This window comes from Wyeomyia smithii, chromosome 3 (genome assembly GCF_029784165.1).
Source record: "Wyeomyia smithii strain HCP4-BCI-WySm-NY-G18 chromosome 3, ASM2978416v1, whole genome shotgun sequence".
In the NCBI taxonomy this organism is placed as follows: domain Eukaryota; kingdom Metazoa; phylum Arthropoda; class Insecta; order Diptera; family Culicidae; genus Wyeomyia; species Wyeomyia smithii.
Genome location: NC_073696.1, coordinates 245581111 through 245599113, shown reverse-complemented (window position 1 = coordinate 245599113; position 18003 = coordinate 245581111). Strand labels below are relative to the sequence as shown.

The following is an 18003-nucleotide window of genomic DNA, read 5'->3' as shown; positions in this document are numbered from 1 at the left end:
TTTTGTATGAGATGTATATGGGCTGAGATGAATTCCCCTATATCAATAAATTTTATCCAACATCAAACAAATAACTCTATGTAAATAATATAATGGCCCTGAAAAAACAATCAAAATTACATCTTAAAAACTGGTGCGAGCTTTTTCACACGAAAGGACATTACGCACAATAACTACACAACAGAGCTTACTGCTGTCGCTGTGGCACCATACTACAGCAGTAGTTTCCAAAAGAGGGCGAACCAGAGCACAATATAGTACCTTAAAACAGTGGGGATCGGAAAAATCCTTAGCTATTTTCGAGATAAATCCCAGTTGACGACTCGCTTTGGATATAACCGCTGAACGATGAAGGTCAAACGTCAATTTCGTATCTAGCAGGATGCCAAGGTCGTTTACCTGATCTACTCTCGTGAGTGTAACGCCATCAATTTCGTACGCAAACTCAATAGGCTTGGAGCTGTGATGAAATGTAATTACTACATATTTGCCAATACTTAGAGTCAGCTTATTTCTTTGACACCAACTGGCAAAAATATTGAGTAATAATTGCAAACGTTCACAATCCTCCACGGAACGCACAACGAAATCAAGTTTCAGGTCATCCGCATAAATCAGTTTACAGTTATTCCCAAGCAATAGGGCGGCATCGTTAAAAATAATATGAAAAGCAGTGGACCCAGACTGCTTCCTTGAGGAATCCCTGACGCGTTAGTAAAAGGTTTCGAAGTACAGGAATCAATTTTAACTCGCAGTGCTCTATCCGAAAGGTACGATTCGAACCACGAAACTAGTTTACTTGAGACACCAAGTCGAGAGAGTTTACAGAGCTCCCAAATTGTAAGAAGGAAAAAAATTCAAACAAAAAATGCGTTTTTTTTCAACAAAGGAAGGGAAAGGGGGCCCAAAGAGCGAGGGGTATTCCAATCGACACTAAACCCGGGATTTGTCCATTGTGGTCAATGCTGTGGTGGTCGATGCTTTTTCGTGATCAATTCGTATGGAACGACGCTTACATGTGAAGCATCTATTTTTTAAGTTTCAACATATTACAGGAAAGAAGCTACAACAATTTATTTCTAACTTGTGTTTTGAAAAGTTCAGTTGCAGTTTGCTCAATTTACGAAATTCACTGTATCTTCAGCTCATTTGAGTTAAAACAAAAAAAAAAAAGCTGCAAGCCTAATTTAATTCTAGGCAAAAAGAATAACAATCCAGACAAAAATTTTTATCTTCAAAGGCCCTTGAATAGTTTTTATGTAGCAACGGGCACTTTATTTATGTTTTTCTCGTCGGTTCCGTAACTATAATACAGACAAATACCAGCCAATTTATTTCGCCAATATGACAGATTCTGTTTATCGTGAATTAAATCCAATTTTGCTACCGCATTTATATGTAACCCAAATCACACTTCAAGAGCCATACAATACGATTCATTGAAGATGATGATCGCACACTTTACCTATTTAAAACAACAAAACGTTGCAGTTTGAAAGCACTTTAAACGCCTACCTACTCTAATCGAAAGCACCGTAGCTGCCGTTTTTCATCACTCTGAATACGCAGATACACTTGTAGGAAGCGCAAAGCAAAAAAAAAGAAAAAAAAAAACAATTTAGCCAGAGATTTATGACCAAGCTTTTCCATGAAACGTTCTGCGCAATATAGCACACGTCTCAGCAAAAGCCATTCTCTAGAGATCGGTTGCAATCCGTGAAATCCGGTGGGTACGGATGAAATTTCACGTGCCAGAATCATTTTTTTCGCGTGTGCAATTACGCGCCGCGCTGCCGGTTGCCGCCGGGTGTCGAAAACCAAACCACTTACCGCTAGATGAAACGGTGAAAGGAAAAAAAATCACTCTTAACTTCAGCTAAGACAGCATTGAAATGTTTATTTTCGACATCTGACATGCCGAATTGAGAGGCTCCATGCACCATGCTTGCCCGGTACCTTGAAGAGCATCGACCGTAATGGCGTTAATAAACCTGTTGTTTTCCGTAGCCATGATCTAGCGAGTTTAGACTTTCGATTTTCGAATGCATAAGGTAAAATTGCGAGTGCTTAAAGTGAATTTGACAGAAACAGTCAATAAAGATGCCGCAACTCCCTACATATGTGGGAAATGAACAGTCATCATGTAAGCGTATGTTACGAAAGGATGCATTAGCAGCAGTGCCCAAATGGTTTGACCTAAGTGTCTCGTGAAAGCTTTTCTCAATGACTTATATTCATATTTTTAAACTAAAGGGGATAAGTTGTAGTTATCACTGGAAAAAGATTCAGCATTGATGAGAATGAAATCGTAGAATGGGAAGGCTTTTTCAAGGCCAAAGACTACTAGCGAAATGGTATTGAGAAATTGAAAGCAACTATAAGCGGTTTTTGTCTTTTTCTCAGCCGACCTAAAGAACAGGCTATCGTATCAGTGATAGGACCGTTATGTGGATTAAATATAGTAAAGAGGCTTACACCGTGACAATATACAGTGCCCCAGCAGCGTTACGCTCTATTGTTGCGTTTTTGCGCAACATGTATTCGCCTTTCTCGTCCCTCAATATCGCTTAACTTTCAACATGAAAGCGCGAAAAAACACCAATTTGCAAACTTATGCAAACATTGCGTCTGCTTTATATAGCGACAAAATGTACCTGGAAGACTAACATAGCAAACCGTTCGCTTTTGAGTTGCTGCTAGCGATACGCAAATTCGCAACGATTATAGTAGGCAAAAAAACACGCTAAACAATCGGTCGGTACCGTAACTTCTCACATGTGTGGGAGAAGCTGCATGTTGTTTGACAAATCTCTGCCAACCGACTTTATCGCTCTCCTTACGCAACGGCAGACGAAGCACGCAACAATAGGAGGCGATACTTTCTTTCGGGGGAGGGTGGGAGGCAGATTGGGTTTGCACGCCTCGCCCAAACAGATCCGCGATGGCAATGACATCGACCGGTAGGTAATTTAAAATCTACGTACACCGGCAGTGGAGAAATAACTGGTCAGGAAATTCTCTCCTAATTGGCATGGTGACTGACGCACGGTAAATTTTGATGAGATTTTGTTTTTGTTAAAAGCCTTGGGGTATGCGGTAATGACCAAACCCGCTCAAAGACCTTACACTCGTGAGTTGAATTTCCGTTGAATAATAGGCTCGCTGAGGTGCACATCTCCAATGCCAGCTATAACGTAACTGTGATTGACAAATGATTTCACCATTCAAATCATAAACTAATTGATCTGCATGCCCTGGTGTTGAAAATGCAAGATTTTTCATGTCGAAGCATACACGATGCGCAAAAGAATCACGCACTTCATAGCAGTGCATAGGGTGGGAATTTCGGAGAATGAAACTAGGAGGGAAAAAAAGAAAATATGTTTTTGTTTAAAATATTGGAAAATAGGTAGTGCATAAAATTGATAAAAAAAATCGAATTTTAAAAATATGTGTAGGTGTGTCTCTCCGGTAGTCGATGTGAAAATCATCTCCCTGAAAAACCTACCCACGGCTATGACGTACTTTATTGTATAACGCGGCGAAAAAATTCTCTTGTTCGCATTACCATGCGACTGTTGTATCATACCAGCCTATTCTTCTAAAAAGTAACTTATTGTATTCGTTCCACACCGAGCGCATCTTCCGTATCAAATTCACTGCGCTTTTATGGTTTTCCCACAATGCTCCAAGCTTTTTCACTTGCAAGTGTCCGTTCGCCCGTCAGCACCCTTATACAGCTCTATTATCAAATTAGTGCCCTTCCAGCGCAGCGAAACATTTTCACGAGGTTTCACGTGGATCGACACTGAAATTGCCCACTTTTCTTTCGATTAATATCAGCTTTAACGACGTGCGATTTATGTTTTTCTTTCCTTCGCAGACGGTGACTCGCCTTACCGGTGGACGCCAACAATGGCAAGGCGTCAACGGCAAGTGAACGCCTGGTTGTTGGTGAACAGTGCGACGGGGGCGCTCTTAGCGCTGTCCTTGGTGACGCTGTGTAGCGGTCATGGAAGGCTAATCGAGCCGCCAAGCCGGGCCTCAGCCTGGAGGTACGGTTTCTCCACCCCACCGAATTATAACGATCACGAGCTGTACTGCGGTGGGTTTAACCGGCAATGGCAGCGGAATGAGGGCAAATGCGGCGTCTGCGGTGATGCCTTCGACGTCCCTAAGCCACGTCCACACGAGTACGGAGGTAAATGGGGTCAGGGAGTAGTGGTGAGAAAGTATCGACCAGACCAGGTCATAGCACTGCGAGTGGAACTAACGGCAAGTCACATGGGGTGAGTGCAAATTTTCGCAGCTGTCGAAAAAACAAACAATCATTTGGTGCGTGTTTTTTTTAGCTATTTCGAGTTTCGAATCTGCGATAGCGTGAAAGCTCAACAGGACTGTCTGGACAAACACGTACTCAAAATAATCAGCGGTACTCCGAATGTTCCGAATCCGAGCGATTTGGGAACACGGTTTTACCCACGCAATGGTAGCCGAATTTACGAAATGAAAGCGGAGCTTCCCCAAGGTACAATTCCATAGTCGAGTTATTTCAACAGTCTAAATAAATTTTCAACGATTGCAGGCTTCCAATGTACAAATTGTCTAATTCAATGGAAATATATTGCCGGTAATAACTGGGGAATCTGCCCAGACGGGAATGGAGCGGTCGGGTGTGGCCCACAGGAGGAATTCCGAGCGTGTGCCGATGTGTCAATCGGAGATAGCGACAGTGGAAATCGTACTCCATTGCGACCTGGCCAACGGCCAAGTCCAACGCGGGTACCAGCCATCAATCCAGAGCAAGGCTCAGCGGGAACCAACGAAACGGACGAAACCAGCGAAGACCAGCCACCGGGAGTCAAATACATGGGACCATTGGTTGCCATTCTGTCGCTTTTTCTGGTCCTATGTGGATTTGCTGCACTCTATATTTATCACTATCATGGGGGGCGGATAAAGGCGCTGATGCGCTGGAATCGAGACAAAAATCAGAAGTTTCCACAGCACGTGGAGTCGAGCATACCGAGCGTAGAAAAACCGCCCGTTCCACCGCCCAGAACCAAACGTCTCTCTCAACAAATCCGCGATATCGAGGCTGAGGAGTCCAGTGTACTGACCGGAAGTAACAAAACCTCGCCCTTATCGTCCCAACTAACAACGCTGAGTCGTGATAGCAACAAACAGCAGCAGCAGTGAGCGATGGAAGCAGCTGTCTGCGAATGTTTTTTTATTTATTTTATAAATTAGTTTAGAGAGCATTGTGAAAATGGCGACTAGCGCCAACACTGACTGATCACAAAATCACAAAGCGCAAAAATCGCTAGAGTTAGTAGTTAAGTAGTGACTGGCGCGTTTCCAACTAGTAGAATACTCTTCCATTGGGCGAAAGTTTATAGAGCGCAAAAAAGCGGTTTGCAACTGCGGTGTCAAGATAGCTAGTTAAGAAAGCTCACCGATCGTAAAACCGAGACTGTTGGACGAAAAATAAACGAATATAAATGTGTAGTACTTCGAGTGCGCCTTTGTGTATGCAACTGAGAAATCATAACGTGAGGCATTCGGTGTGCGCTTTTTGTGGAGACGTATTGTTTGCAGTTATTTACGATGGTGGTTTTTCATCCCATTAATTTTCTTTATTGGGGTATAATTTACATTTGCCATTAACACCAATTATTATTAGGTGTTTGAACCTATAAGTCAAGTGAGTTGAAACTTCTTCGAGCTGATGGCTGCAACGGTTTTTTTAGGACATTCGATTGGAATATTTTATTTGGTATAGTCGTGTTCTTCACAGATACTGATCGGAACATTTAGATACGAAACTTGCCGTATCAAAACACGTTCAACGGGCACAAGAAGGTAAGTTTTATTCGGATAAAGGGTCCATTTTGTATGAAGAAATCTGAATAGGATGTTAAATACAAATATTGCAATGTAGGACAACACTAAAATTTTTTCATATTGTTTCAGTGTTTTGTTTTCGAAAAAAATGTTTCGCTATTACCATTCAAAACTATCCTCGGAAAAGTTTTTCTCGGATTTGGGTTTGCTTCATAGATTTGCGTTCAATTTCTGTCAACCTATATGATCGAGAAATGCTTTATTAAAAAAGCAAATGTCTTACAATAGGTTAACAAAATGCCAAAATATTAACCCATTCGTCAGGAAAGACAAAACCTTCCAGCAAACAATTTTGCTGTGTAACAGCTTATTAAACTTTGGTTTAACTGAAATCCACTGAATAGTAGCTTAACAAGCTGTAAATCAACAGAATTGTTTGTTGGGATTTCTCTGGCATATCAAACCTAAGCTGATCAAGGATTTTGCATTCATCTTGCTATTCGATCATTTAAAAATTTTGTGTCCTCGACAAAACGGAAGAAGTGTTTATGGGGTCTCTAAAAATATAATTATTAAGCAAGATTATTCAACATTATCAGAAAATGAAGTACGAGCATGGGATTTTATTAATATTACTGCACTTTTAACGTTTATAGATAATCAATACAATTTTTATACCTGTTATAAATGCTTTCTACGATTTACACAATACAAGTTATAAATCAGATGAACAAATACTGACATTTATATATGTAATATATAAACTTTCAGCACCCTGGTGGATTTTGAAATAAATTGTGAAATATATTCTACTGTTTATCATTAGTTTAGGTTTATCTGTTCTCAAACGGGAAATGCAACCTTAAAGGTCTATTTGAAGGATGTTTTACGAGATTTTTTTCTTAACTTAGCTTTTTTTTTTTTGTAAGATTTGGACCACTGCGACCATTATTTTGATCTTTTGTGGTATAGCTTAGCTTGACTGATTGCACATATCAATTGTTGCACTCCGTGATCCGAATCAGTAATATTGCACAGTGAATCAACTGAATGGGGCTGGGAGTGACCGACCATTCTCATTGTACAAGTTTTAGTGATTCAATATTTTAAAGGGTCAATAACGACGCCGGCCACGTCCTTGTAATCAGGTGGGAAAAGGGGAGGGATGTTAGAGTGACGCTTGCTATTTGGAGACTGTGTTTACCTCTGCATCTCCACAAAGGTCACAGAAACGAGGTTTTTTGTTAGTAGGGAAGGGTGAGTTGAATCAGGATTCGCTTTGATAAGTGATGCAATCATATATACAATTTATACCCGATTTTAATGATGCCACTCAGCTAATTTATATTTGGTACTGGTTTAAACTAACAAACATTAATAATGCTGTAGGGATCACGCGTGAGTGATTTATTTTACTAGAGCACAAAATCGTTTATTTTTCTGATTTAGGACCGATTTGAACCGAAAAAACGGTATGCTGTTGGGAACACGCCCAGTAAGTGAAATATTTCAGTCAACTGCAAAACGTGGATCTGATTTATACCGGCGCCTCTGCTTTATACCGAAGGCTCTTGGAGCCACTCAAAAATTTGTGGGTTTTACTGGAGAGGACTGCAAGTTGTTATATTTCAATTTTTAGAACCGAATTAAATGATTTCGATTTAAGAGAATTCGAAAATCACTCAAAAATTAATATTTGTTCAAAAGCTAGAAAAATCATGAAATGCAGCTTGATAAAACACCCATCAAATTATGTCAAAGTTTTACTTTTTTGAATCTTAAAAGTGCTAGAAAAATTCTAGAAAACTAGCTTACATTTAATATTTCACCGAAGATAGAAAAAATCTACTCAAGATTATAAATAAACGTTTTTGTAAATATAAACACAAGGCACTTATTTTATACATTGAGTCGGCACTCAGCGAACGTTACTTTTTTTCACCACTTGCACACAAACAATCACGCCGTTTCTTTGGTGATGGTTAGCACGTTCGAGTTTCGAGGAAAAGCGCTCCGCCGCACAGTGGGGCGACTCCATACAAATGCTGGCCACGCAAAAAAATGTCTTCAAATCATGTAAAATACATAGTTTTCATATAATTTTGGGTCGCTGAGTCAGAATTTGATGTTATTTTTGTATGAAAACGTGTATTTTTGACGCCAGGGACATTTTCATGTTTTTTAATATTTATCATATGAGGAAAATTCTACGTCGGTTTCAATTTTTTTGAAAACAAAATGCATGATGCTTGGGAGATATGCCATAAAAAAACATAAAACTTTTATTCAGTTATTGAGAAAATAAAAAAAAATCAATTAAAAAATATGCTTCGTGATGAAAATTACTTGGTTTTTTTTCAATGTGACTATATTACATTGCGTCTTTTTATCGCATTCTTTATTCACTTCCACCTTCATCTTCATTTTTGTGTTCATTTTTAATACAGTTTTAATATCTTCAAGGAGAGTTATCAAAGTGCAGTTTCTAACGTCAAAATAATAATTCACTATTTGTTCTGTAGAAGTTAGCAGACAATTTATTATGTCATTGTTTGTGTTTACACCATTGCTTTTACATGTGACTGGTATGATACAAATTTAAATTGTGATTTTGGTACTCGGTGCTGGTGATACGAAACATAAACAATGATTAGTTTTTGAAACTGCGTTAAATATCGGAATATTGATGGGTTAAACTTGTTAATATGAAAACAGCGTGATAAATAATACTGGAACATGTTTGAAAATATTATATACTGTTTGCAGTGTGTAAAAATTTACATTTTTAAAATCCGATATGTACCGAACACTTGTTGTTTCTCTTCGAAAAAGGGTACTCTGCGCAACTCTGCGCAGGATCGGACTAAATACTTTTGAAAGCATTTTTTCTAAGCTATCTTTTAAAACTAGTGCCGATAGTGCCAAACCCTGTCGTCTAAACCTAAAACGCTGTTTTATGCAAAAAATACGTAACTTTTCCTCAGACGTCATCAAGATACAAGTTATCCTTAAGGCTCCAGTAAATTTCGCAACATTGCATTTTTTTTTCAAGAAAAACGTTAAAGAACGCTTTAAGTACGCTTTGAAAAATCATAGAAAATTCAAATTTTGTCGTAATGCTCTAAAAATTTGGATTCTGATACTTCAATAGTATACAACTATAGGAAAAATATAATTGAAATGAAATTCGCATTTTCATTTTTGGGTCGATGACCAGTGATTCCCCACTGTGCGCCGCCGGATGGAATGGCTGCTTCCAAGAATCATCATTATGCCATTTTATGATGTTTTGCGAGAAATTTCTCTTCATCAAAAACAAATCATACACACCATCGTTTTTCGTAGTTTTTTAAGTATATATTGTAACGTAACGTAAAAAAAAATTTCAGCTGTGTTCTGTATACGGCGTCAAAGTTCGATTTTTCAAAAAATGGAGCGCTTTTGATTTTTTTTGACATTATAATCGACCCAAATAAAACGATGGAACCAATTTTTTTCTAATCTACGTACGCGTTTTCAATATATGACAATAAAATTTTACAACAAATTGTGTAAATCTGATGAAAAATTGAGAGAGTAATTTAGCACGCCGATCAGAAAAATATTGTATCGCGAAAATCGCGTGTATAGATTTTAAAGTTTAGGAGCTAAGGCAGGATTTATACTGAAGCAGTGAGAAGAGCAAGTAATCGTGCCCTTACTTTACTTAAAATTTATGGAAAACAAATTGATAACATTTATACAAGGTTTGGCTTCAAATTTTGTCGTCTCAGAATTTCGAAAGATTGAAAATAAAATTAAGAAAAATCAGGAAGATCAATTTTCCAGGAAAAAAACAGGGCAGCTCCAAAATTGCAGTACATATTCGTAGAATCAAAATCAGTAAATGAATTTGCTGGGGAATCTAATCTCTGTCTAATTTCTGTGGTCCTACGATAGCTATCCCGGCAGAATCGAGTTCTACTGTACTGGGTACTGTCACAGTATCCAGAACATCGAGGGCAATGAAAACGCTGACTGCCTCGCATAGCAAGGATCAGTACGGCAATTCATTGGACCTGAGCCATTTCTGGGCACCTCCAAATCCGCCGTCAAACGCGAACTTTAATCATGGGAAACGCTAGAAATAGCTAACCGATGGAACAATACACAGGGTTGCAGACAAGCTAAACAAGAGCTACGTCATCGTGGTCATGGTGAGCAACATCGGAACCTCACCTGCTTTGTCATTGTGAAGCCCTGGCATTTGCAAGGTACTACTTCTTCAGACGTTACCTTTTAACTCCATATCAGGTATGAAATTCTAATCCCAAAAAGGTCGTTAGTCTATTTGACTATGCGATATCAAATTGGGGCACAGAATTACTATACCAACCAATCCTGCTCCATCAATGAGTACGGGTACCTCGTAATCTGTGTACAGCAATCAGGGCCTTCCACAAAAGATAATCAATATTATGGTCGCAGTCTCTTTTAGTCCCAATGCCCTAAAGGCATACAGAAGAAATTCTGTGGTAACATTTTTAGGATGAGCGTTTTTTTTAAACTAGATAGTCTTAAAGAATATGGTTTTCTTGAGGCTGTCTATGGCTCGAAGGTCAGTCAGAAAGCGCAGAAAAATGTGGCGATTGGGTGGGCATAATTTTGAAATTATAAGAGGCGAAAAATGTGACCAGATCTAGTGAAAATTGCTAATCACTTTGCAGTGTGTTACTGAAAAACATGTTACATTTGTATAGTACAAAACAAACACAACAACTTATAAAGAAGATGATATATTTTTATTGTGAAAGCCTCACAGATGATTACTAATGTCGTTTTCGTTTTTGCGGTGTAGCTACCCCGCGGACTACATTTTGTCCTATCACTGTTTTTTTAACATTTTCCGGACTATCCCGGAATACCCTTTTTCTGTCCCGGACAGTCCGCGCAAGAAACAGAGTGCAGTTTTGAAGACACCAACACATTCACACGTATGTGTCAAAATAAAAAAAAAAATGTGTCAAAATCGGTTTGCTTTGATTATCGTTCTTCGCGTGTCTAACATCAGGTTGAATTTTATTTATTTTATTTTGTTATTTTGTCATTTTTCAGTAAATTGGCAAATTTTTCGTACAGCAGCACAAACGCGATAAAAGACAATGGCGATAATGACCAAAACAAAAGTGACAGCTACCTCTGGTATTATACGCACACCATTGCAACTGCTCGGAAAGTGTTTTTTTAAGCTGCAAAGCGTAGTCCGGGACGGGATAGTCCTGCCGTAAAAACGAATTCGACATAACAATGAACACGGAGCGTGTTGTTTTTCTTTGAAACGAAAAGCGTGTTCTGTGAAACGAGAAAATATTTTCTTGTCTTTTTTTTTTCAAGAATACTTGCACGCTGCATATTCCTACTTTTCTTATCAGTTCCATTGAATGAGAAACAACGCCAGAACACCGTTGCCAAAGCGAAGACGGAAGTAATCCGTTCGCTTCTTCTTATTGTCTGCAGAGACGGGACAAGAATTCATTATTAAGATAAATTTGGTCCAATAAAAGAAAATATTCTAACCAAAAACTAAGCTTAAAATCTTTCAATTGAGTCAACATTTACATCAAATGAAAGTAGCTCACTCCACGAAGCGACGCAACCGTATTTGTTGTATGCGAAGGGTGATTTTCTGTAGCCCATTAATTTTATTACGAATGTGTTGTTACCAAACACGGCTTAACGGATATGACGGAAATTAGACAGTGCGATCCGAAGAGGTAAACCACAGTAGCGATCTGATATTTTTGTTGTTCTCGTTCTACAGTAAATTATATGCCTCTGTTGATGAGAGGTTAAGAATGAATAAAGTAAACCTTCAGCCCACAAATCGTGACCTGTCATTCATTGACTACGCGTTTATTTTTTTTTTTTCAAACCCAAAAATTTAACATTTCCTTAGCAGCGTTGTTGACAATGGCAAGAGTCGCGGAATCATTCGCCCAGTGCGCGCAAACAATAACTTGACACAGTGCCACGGTTTTGTCGGAAGAGATTAGATGACTTCGCGTCGTATTCCGCAGGTATGTTTATATTATTATCCACATACTGCTAGCCAGTGGCAGCCGATTTCGCGCCCAGTGGAGACAAATTGCACGTACTTGCCCGTACAGGCGGATAGTGGCAGAGTGTTTTGTTTCTATCGCAGATATACCTAGGTATAACATACCTACAGCTGCCTTCGCATACGAGCGCAGTGTTCTGCGTCAATACAGGAACCGCCCAACCCCCTTCCGTGGGTGGTTTATGGTTTGTCATGCACACTGCCGCCGGTTGCGGTTGAGGCATTCCTTTCGGGTTTATGGATTGGCAGCGAAGCAGTAAATACATAACTACTTACTGGCAGTTAAGCTCATCTACGTCTATGAATTTACGAATGCGCAGCTTGAAAGTGTCCATATGGAGACTGCGGTATCAATTATACGTGACGGGCCGCTGTTTGGACGGTAATCGTTTAACGCAACACGGGTTTAGGGGTGATCAAGTATCTTAGGATCGCAGCGGAATTGGTTTCTTGTGAAGTCGAAATGCTGAAGAATTTAGCACACCAACTACCTGAAAAGATTCTTGGCCTGATTGATAAAACTATAATTTTTTGCTATTCAATCAATATTGAACAATCATTTTAAGTGCTATGAACTCGCACTTTACGCTTTTAATTTCTGCAATACCTTAAGAAACCTTATTTTTAGCACTCTTTTGTTTAAATACTTTTTGTTGTTGTTTAAAAAGTTGGGTACAATCGAAACGTAGACTATGATACAACTGTACAATCTGAGCGAAGACTGTGATAAATCCTTTACACTTTTTTAGATAATGGTTTATTTTAAAGAAACTAACTGATTTTTATTTTTCATAGAATTTAACTTTGCTCAATGACTATAAAGTAAATTTTCGAAAATTAAAAAAATCTGAAAATCTGCTTTGTTGAGGTTAAATTGAACAAAAACTGCTTTCTTAAATATGCCATGATTGTACGAATGTTGTTACATTTGATAACAGTGTTTCGAACTTTTTTTGTAGGTTTTGCACAAGACTAGAAATAAGATTTAACGGGAATAATGAATCATAGCAACATTGAAAACTTAAATTAATAATTATTGTCATTGATTTATTAAATTTATCAGAACGACAAGAACAAAAGACTATTAATCCTGTCGCAATGACACTTCTGCCCAATGCCCTTCAGGCATACAAAGAAAAAAGGATTCTGTTCAATAGGAGTTAAAAAACAACAAAAAACTGCAATTTATAATTAGAATAAATGTCCAGGTGTGAAGAATAAATATACCCTAAAATAACCAAATGAAAGTCATTATCCGAAAATACACCTTTAACTACGCCACTGTTATACAGACAAATTAATTGCACAGGAATATACCTCATATTTGAGAACCAACGTAAACAAATTGCTATGGTGATCGAGTTTGGTATTTTGAAGTTTTTTTTTTATTCTCGCTTATTTTCTGTCGGTCTAGTTCCGCCACTGTTGTGGCCAAACACCGACGCCCAGGGAGGCGACTCCACACCCAGGACCCTAACTCACGACCCGCTTATTAACGGACCGGCGCCAACGTCTTTACTTCCTCATGCGATGGAAGGCGTGATCCCAGAGATTTTTCGCCTCAGAAAATCTCCCAGTGTCGGCTAGGATTGAATCTAGACCATTTGGGTTGCTTGTGATTGGATCACGCCACCTCACAACCATCGACACCTATGTCGGCGGTGGGATTCGAACCCAGGCGTCGAGCGTGGTTGGCGGAAACGTTACCAACCACACTAGGCCCCCGCTCCTTGTATTTTGAAGTTTACAAAGAACAAATTTACCGTTGTTACACCCATGCTAATGGGATGGATAAAATCTGTTGCTTTACCGAATTGAATAATCAAATTATAACCTAGTTTACAATTAAGCGCCCCCCCCCCCCCACACCCTTCTCACCTTATCCACGCTACTGAGATAGAGAAAAACTAATATATTTGTTACACCTACTATACTCGAAAACCCTTAAGTACACATTATCACAGAAATCGGTTCAGTAGATTCTAAGTCCATAGGGAACAGGCAGACAGATAGAGAGACAAACAACGATGCCTACTATGATTCGAATTTTCCAACGCAAACCTTTGACATTCCTGACAGTTTACAACGCTTACTACAATTTAAGGATTTTCTTAAATAACACAGTGCAACAAAAATTGACTTTTTTTCTGCCTTGGCTTCTATATATAACAACTATATAACTATATAACAGGTAAATTTGTGTGTTTTCGACGCCATATTGTTTTGAGGCCAAATATCAAAATTCTAAGAGTTTGTCCACATATTAGCATCTTTTTACCCATCTTTTGAAAAAACGGATCTTAAATCGGACAAAAACTGAGCTCAAAACGGTGATTCTGCGAAACCGGGTTTGGCATAGTTTCAGTATATTTTTCACAAAGCAAAATAATATCGATTATTTTTGAGCCATAATGGTAATTCGCTTATGTCTTAAAATGGTAGTCAAATTATATCTTATTTTGAGTAAAAAAGTCTCAGAAATCGAATGGTAGGTAGGATCTACGTTAAATGTCAGTAGATAAACCTATTTTAGTATTGTAGGGGAATTGGGGCAAAATCGACATTTTGCTGACATTTTACGTTGATCAGACACTTACCATTCGATTTCTGAGACTTTTTTACTCAAAATAAGATGTAATTTGACTACCACTATTTGATATTAGCGAATTACCAATAATACTCAGAAATAATCGATATTATTTTGCTTTGTGAAATATACTAAAACTATGCCAAAACCGGTTTCGTAGAATCACCGTTTTGAGCTCAGTTTTGGTCCGATTTAAGATCTGTTTTTTTTCAAAAGATGGGTAAAAGGATGCTAATATGTGGACAAACTCTTAGAAATTTGATATTTGGCCTCAAAACAAAATGGTGTCGAAAAAACCACAAAAAATACCGGTTTCTCAAAAATTCAAAATGGCGCCATTGTTGCCCCTTAAGTTGAAATATGTTCAAACTCAGGGAAATTTATTTTCGCATCAAACTTCATCAAAAAATCATACTATGTAGGCAAAAAAAATGTTGCACTGTGTAATCACAGTATAACTTGAAACAAACTTTTGGATTATATAAGTTATATTGAGATGAAAAAGTTACGCCCTGATTGTTTTTTTTTTTTTTGCTTAAGCAAACTGTTTATAGTTGGCAAAATATCTATACCTACAAGGTACTATTGAAATACGAGAAACTAAAACCAATTACTGGTCGAGTTTGTATGAATTTCCTAAAAAAAATATCTTTAATTTTAATGTACTTAACTCAAAAATGCCCAGATATAACTCAAACGCCCAGAGATGAAGAACGCCATAACTGACAAACTGACGTTAGAAAAAACCACAAACACTCAAACTAAATTTTTTGGTCAAGGAATGTAAGAAATTGTTTGATTTTTTATTCCAAATAATACTTGTAACGGGTGTCTACTAAAAAATAACAATGAAAAAAAAATGGGTCAAAAAATGACGACCGAGAAATATTCTTTAAACTGATTCATTTCATATGAAGGTTTAATTTAAGGCTTCAAAATGTGGTTACCGATCGCTAATATACGATCCATGATCCACCGTGCGGCTCAGCTTATTCATGACATTTGAATATGACCGTCTGTTAAAGATATTATACGACAATCTATGTAAATTTTCCGACGTTTCGGCCGTTTTTTGACGGCTTTTTTAAGTAAAAACAGTAAGCAGTATTTGATAGTGAAAATGCACAGAACAAAGTTATGCAATAGTCACTCACTTTAGTTATGTTGTAATTATCTGGATGGTTGTTTACCAACGGTAGAAAGTTCTGTAGTGCTTTGGTGTAATCTAAGTTCAAACAATTTTGAACCGAACGAATCATAGAAACATTTCTTGTACTTTAAAACCATCACATTCCAATTTGGGTTTCATTTGCTCTTTTGATTCTCGGATTAAGCAAAAATTTGTGTTTAGTTTGCATAGAAGCCATCCCTTTCAGAGAAAACTAGGATGTTAAACATCCATAGAATTTCTCGTTACCAACAACCCTCACAAACAAAATTTTGTTCTATTTGCTTGATTAGTTCTCGAGTTATCGTTTGCGGTAAAAAAATAGACAAAAATTGCCGTTTACCTTTAATCGCACTGATGCAACTACTCATGCATCATCAATCATAGTAACTCATGAGTTAGCAAAAAAAATTGACAGCTCTATCAGTCAAACTGTGATGGCGAAAAAAGTGAAGCTACTCCGTTCAGAAGTGTGTGCGTTCGGACAAAAACGGACATTGTGCGGCATTTTATCTACAACATCTTGATGCTATTGGACAACGATCAGAAGAACGAAGACCAAGAGAAAAGTGGCTAAATCGCTGCGTGGAGTGGGCCGGGAGGTTGGTGCATGTGGTGAAACAGTGAAAAAGTATCTGGAGAACATGGACATACATGTCAGGAAGCGGCAGTCCCGTCCACTGGTCTCGGAGCTGCAGGCGTGACGCAGCGACAGCGGTTGAATAAGATGGCCAAGTCGATTTTCCCGGCGAATCGCGACGTGGCAGTGGTGATGGACGACGAGACCTATCTCACCCTGGATGGCAACGACTGGCAGGGTACTTCGTATTTCACTTCTCCCACTGTGGCTGACGAGAAGTGGATGTCAAAGCCACCCTCCTTTCGCTCTGGGCTGGCCGTGAATGGGGAAATCTATAATACGAAGTGCCTGCCAGAAGTTACGTCGTTCATCAAGAAATACCATAAAGGCGAAGACACGGTGTTCTGGCCAGATTTGGCGTCGGCCCACTACTCGAAGCGATTGCTGGAGGAGATGGAGCGGCTGAATATCGATGTGGTACCGAAGTCGGCGAATCCGCTCAACGTCCCCCAGCTGCGTCCCATCGAGAATTTCTGGGCATTTTTGAAGCGTAAGATCTATTCCAACAATTTTGTCGCGAAAACGGAGGAGGAATTAATAAACAAAAAACGAAGAAAGAGCTTAAAAACATGTCTACACGCATGTTTTCGTTCGAATCGCGAATTTTCCGGTTAACTGCCGGAAGGCCGCTCGCAAGGGCGTAGAATTCGTTTTGCAAATAAGATAATATAATTACCATTAATGGGTAATTTATCCAACTCAATTATCTGTCTTAGTTTTTTTTTCATCACCATCTGAAAAAAGTTCATTTTTTTACCGTAAACGTTATACAGACATTTGTGTTTCATTTGTATGGAAGCCCTCCATTTCCGAGAAGAGAGCGATCCTGAGCCATCATAAGAACCTTCCCCGGCCCTAAAAACCCCTACATAGGTATAAACTTTCACACTGATCGATTCAGTAATTTCCAAATAGACAGATATCCATTTATATAAAGATACAGATATTTTAGAATTTATAGATTTACAGATTTCACAGATTTTACGTATGAGCGTTTCCATGCCAAACGACCTGTAAATTCGCAAAAATTTAATCGACCCTTTTTGATTCAAATGAAACTTTGTACACGTGCAAACTGATTTTTTTCACAGATAGAGGAGTATTTCAAATCCAAAATTAATTTCTCAAAAAAGTGTATGCATTTTGGCATAGGTTTTGTTCAAAGCATTGTAGTTAAAAAACCATTGTATGTACATAAAAACTGCCTGAGAACGAATTGTAGGGAACAAAAAATATTTAAACGAAAATATACACGAACGAATTTTATTAAAAATTATTTTTGATTATTTAAAATGCTGTTTCAAACGTTTTTTTGAAATTGGAGTTAAAGTTTAAAGTAAGGTAGAAGTTGGTAAGGATAAGGATTGTTTAGTTGATTTTGACAGTGCTTGTTATTTACCAGTTTGTGAATATTGCATCCCTAAAAATCGATTGTTTTGATAAAAAATTCGCGGATAACTGTTTGGTGCTAAAAACTTGTGAATGTGATGAGAAACGCCTGAGATTTAAGCGTCAAAAATCCAACCATTTTTTAAAGTTGCAGTTTTAGCATTTCAATTTACACCCATCCCTGTTTGTAAGACGTAGTACTATGTCATTACATTTTGTTAGAACTATGCCAGAGCTAAGATATTCTAATCCCGACAGAGTGGGATATTCAATTGTCA

The 18003-nt window shown here is 38.2% G+C and overlaps 1 protein-coding gene across 2 annotated transcripts in view; it reads left to right on the top strand.

Annotated features, from left to right (window-relative positions):
- The window catches only part of LOC129730790 (uncharacterized), a 40836-nt gene extending 35319 nt beyond the window's left edge, over positions 1-5517 (top strand). The window contains exons 1-4 of one of the 2 annotated variants that reach the window (XM_055690357.1): positions 3655-3790; positions 3884-4289; positions 4353-4528; positions 4586-5517. In XM_055690357.1, coding sequence (XP_055546332.1) covers positions 3670-3790; positions 3884-4289; positions 4353-4528; positions 4586-5199 — 1317 coding nt within the window. In that variant the 5' untranslated portion in view covers positions 3655-3669 and the 3' untranslated portion in view covers positions 5200-5517. Of the gene's footprint in view, positions 1-3654; positions 3791-3883; positions 4290-4352; positions 4529-4585 lie in introns of those variants that run through there. The other variant, XM_055690358.1, reaches the window with a different exon arrangement.
- Positions 5518-18003: the final 12486 nt, after the last annotated feature.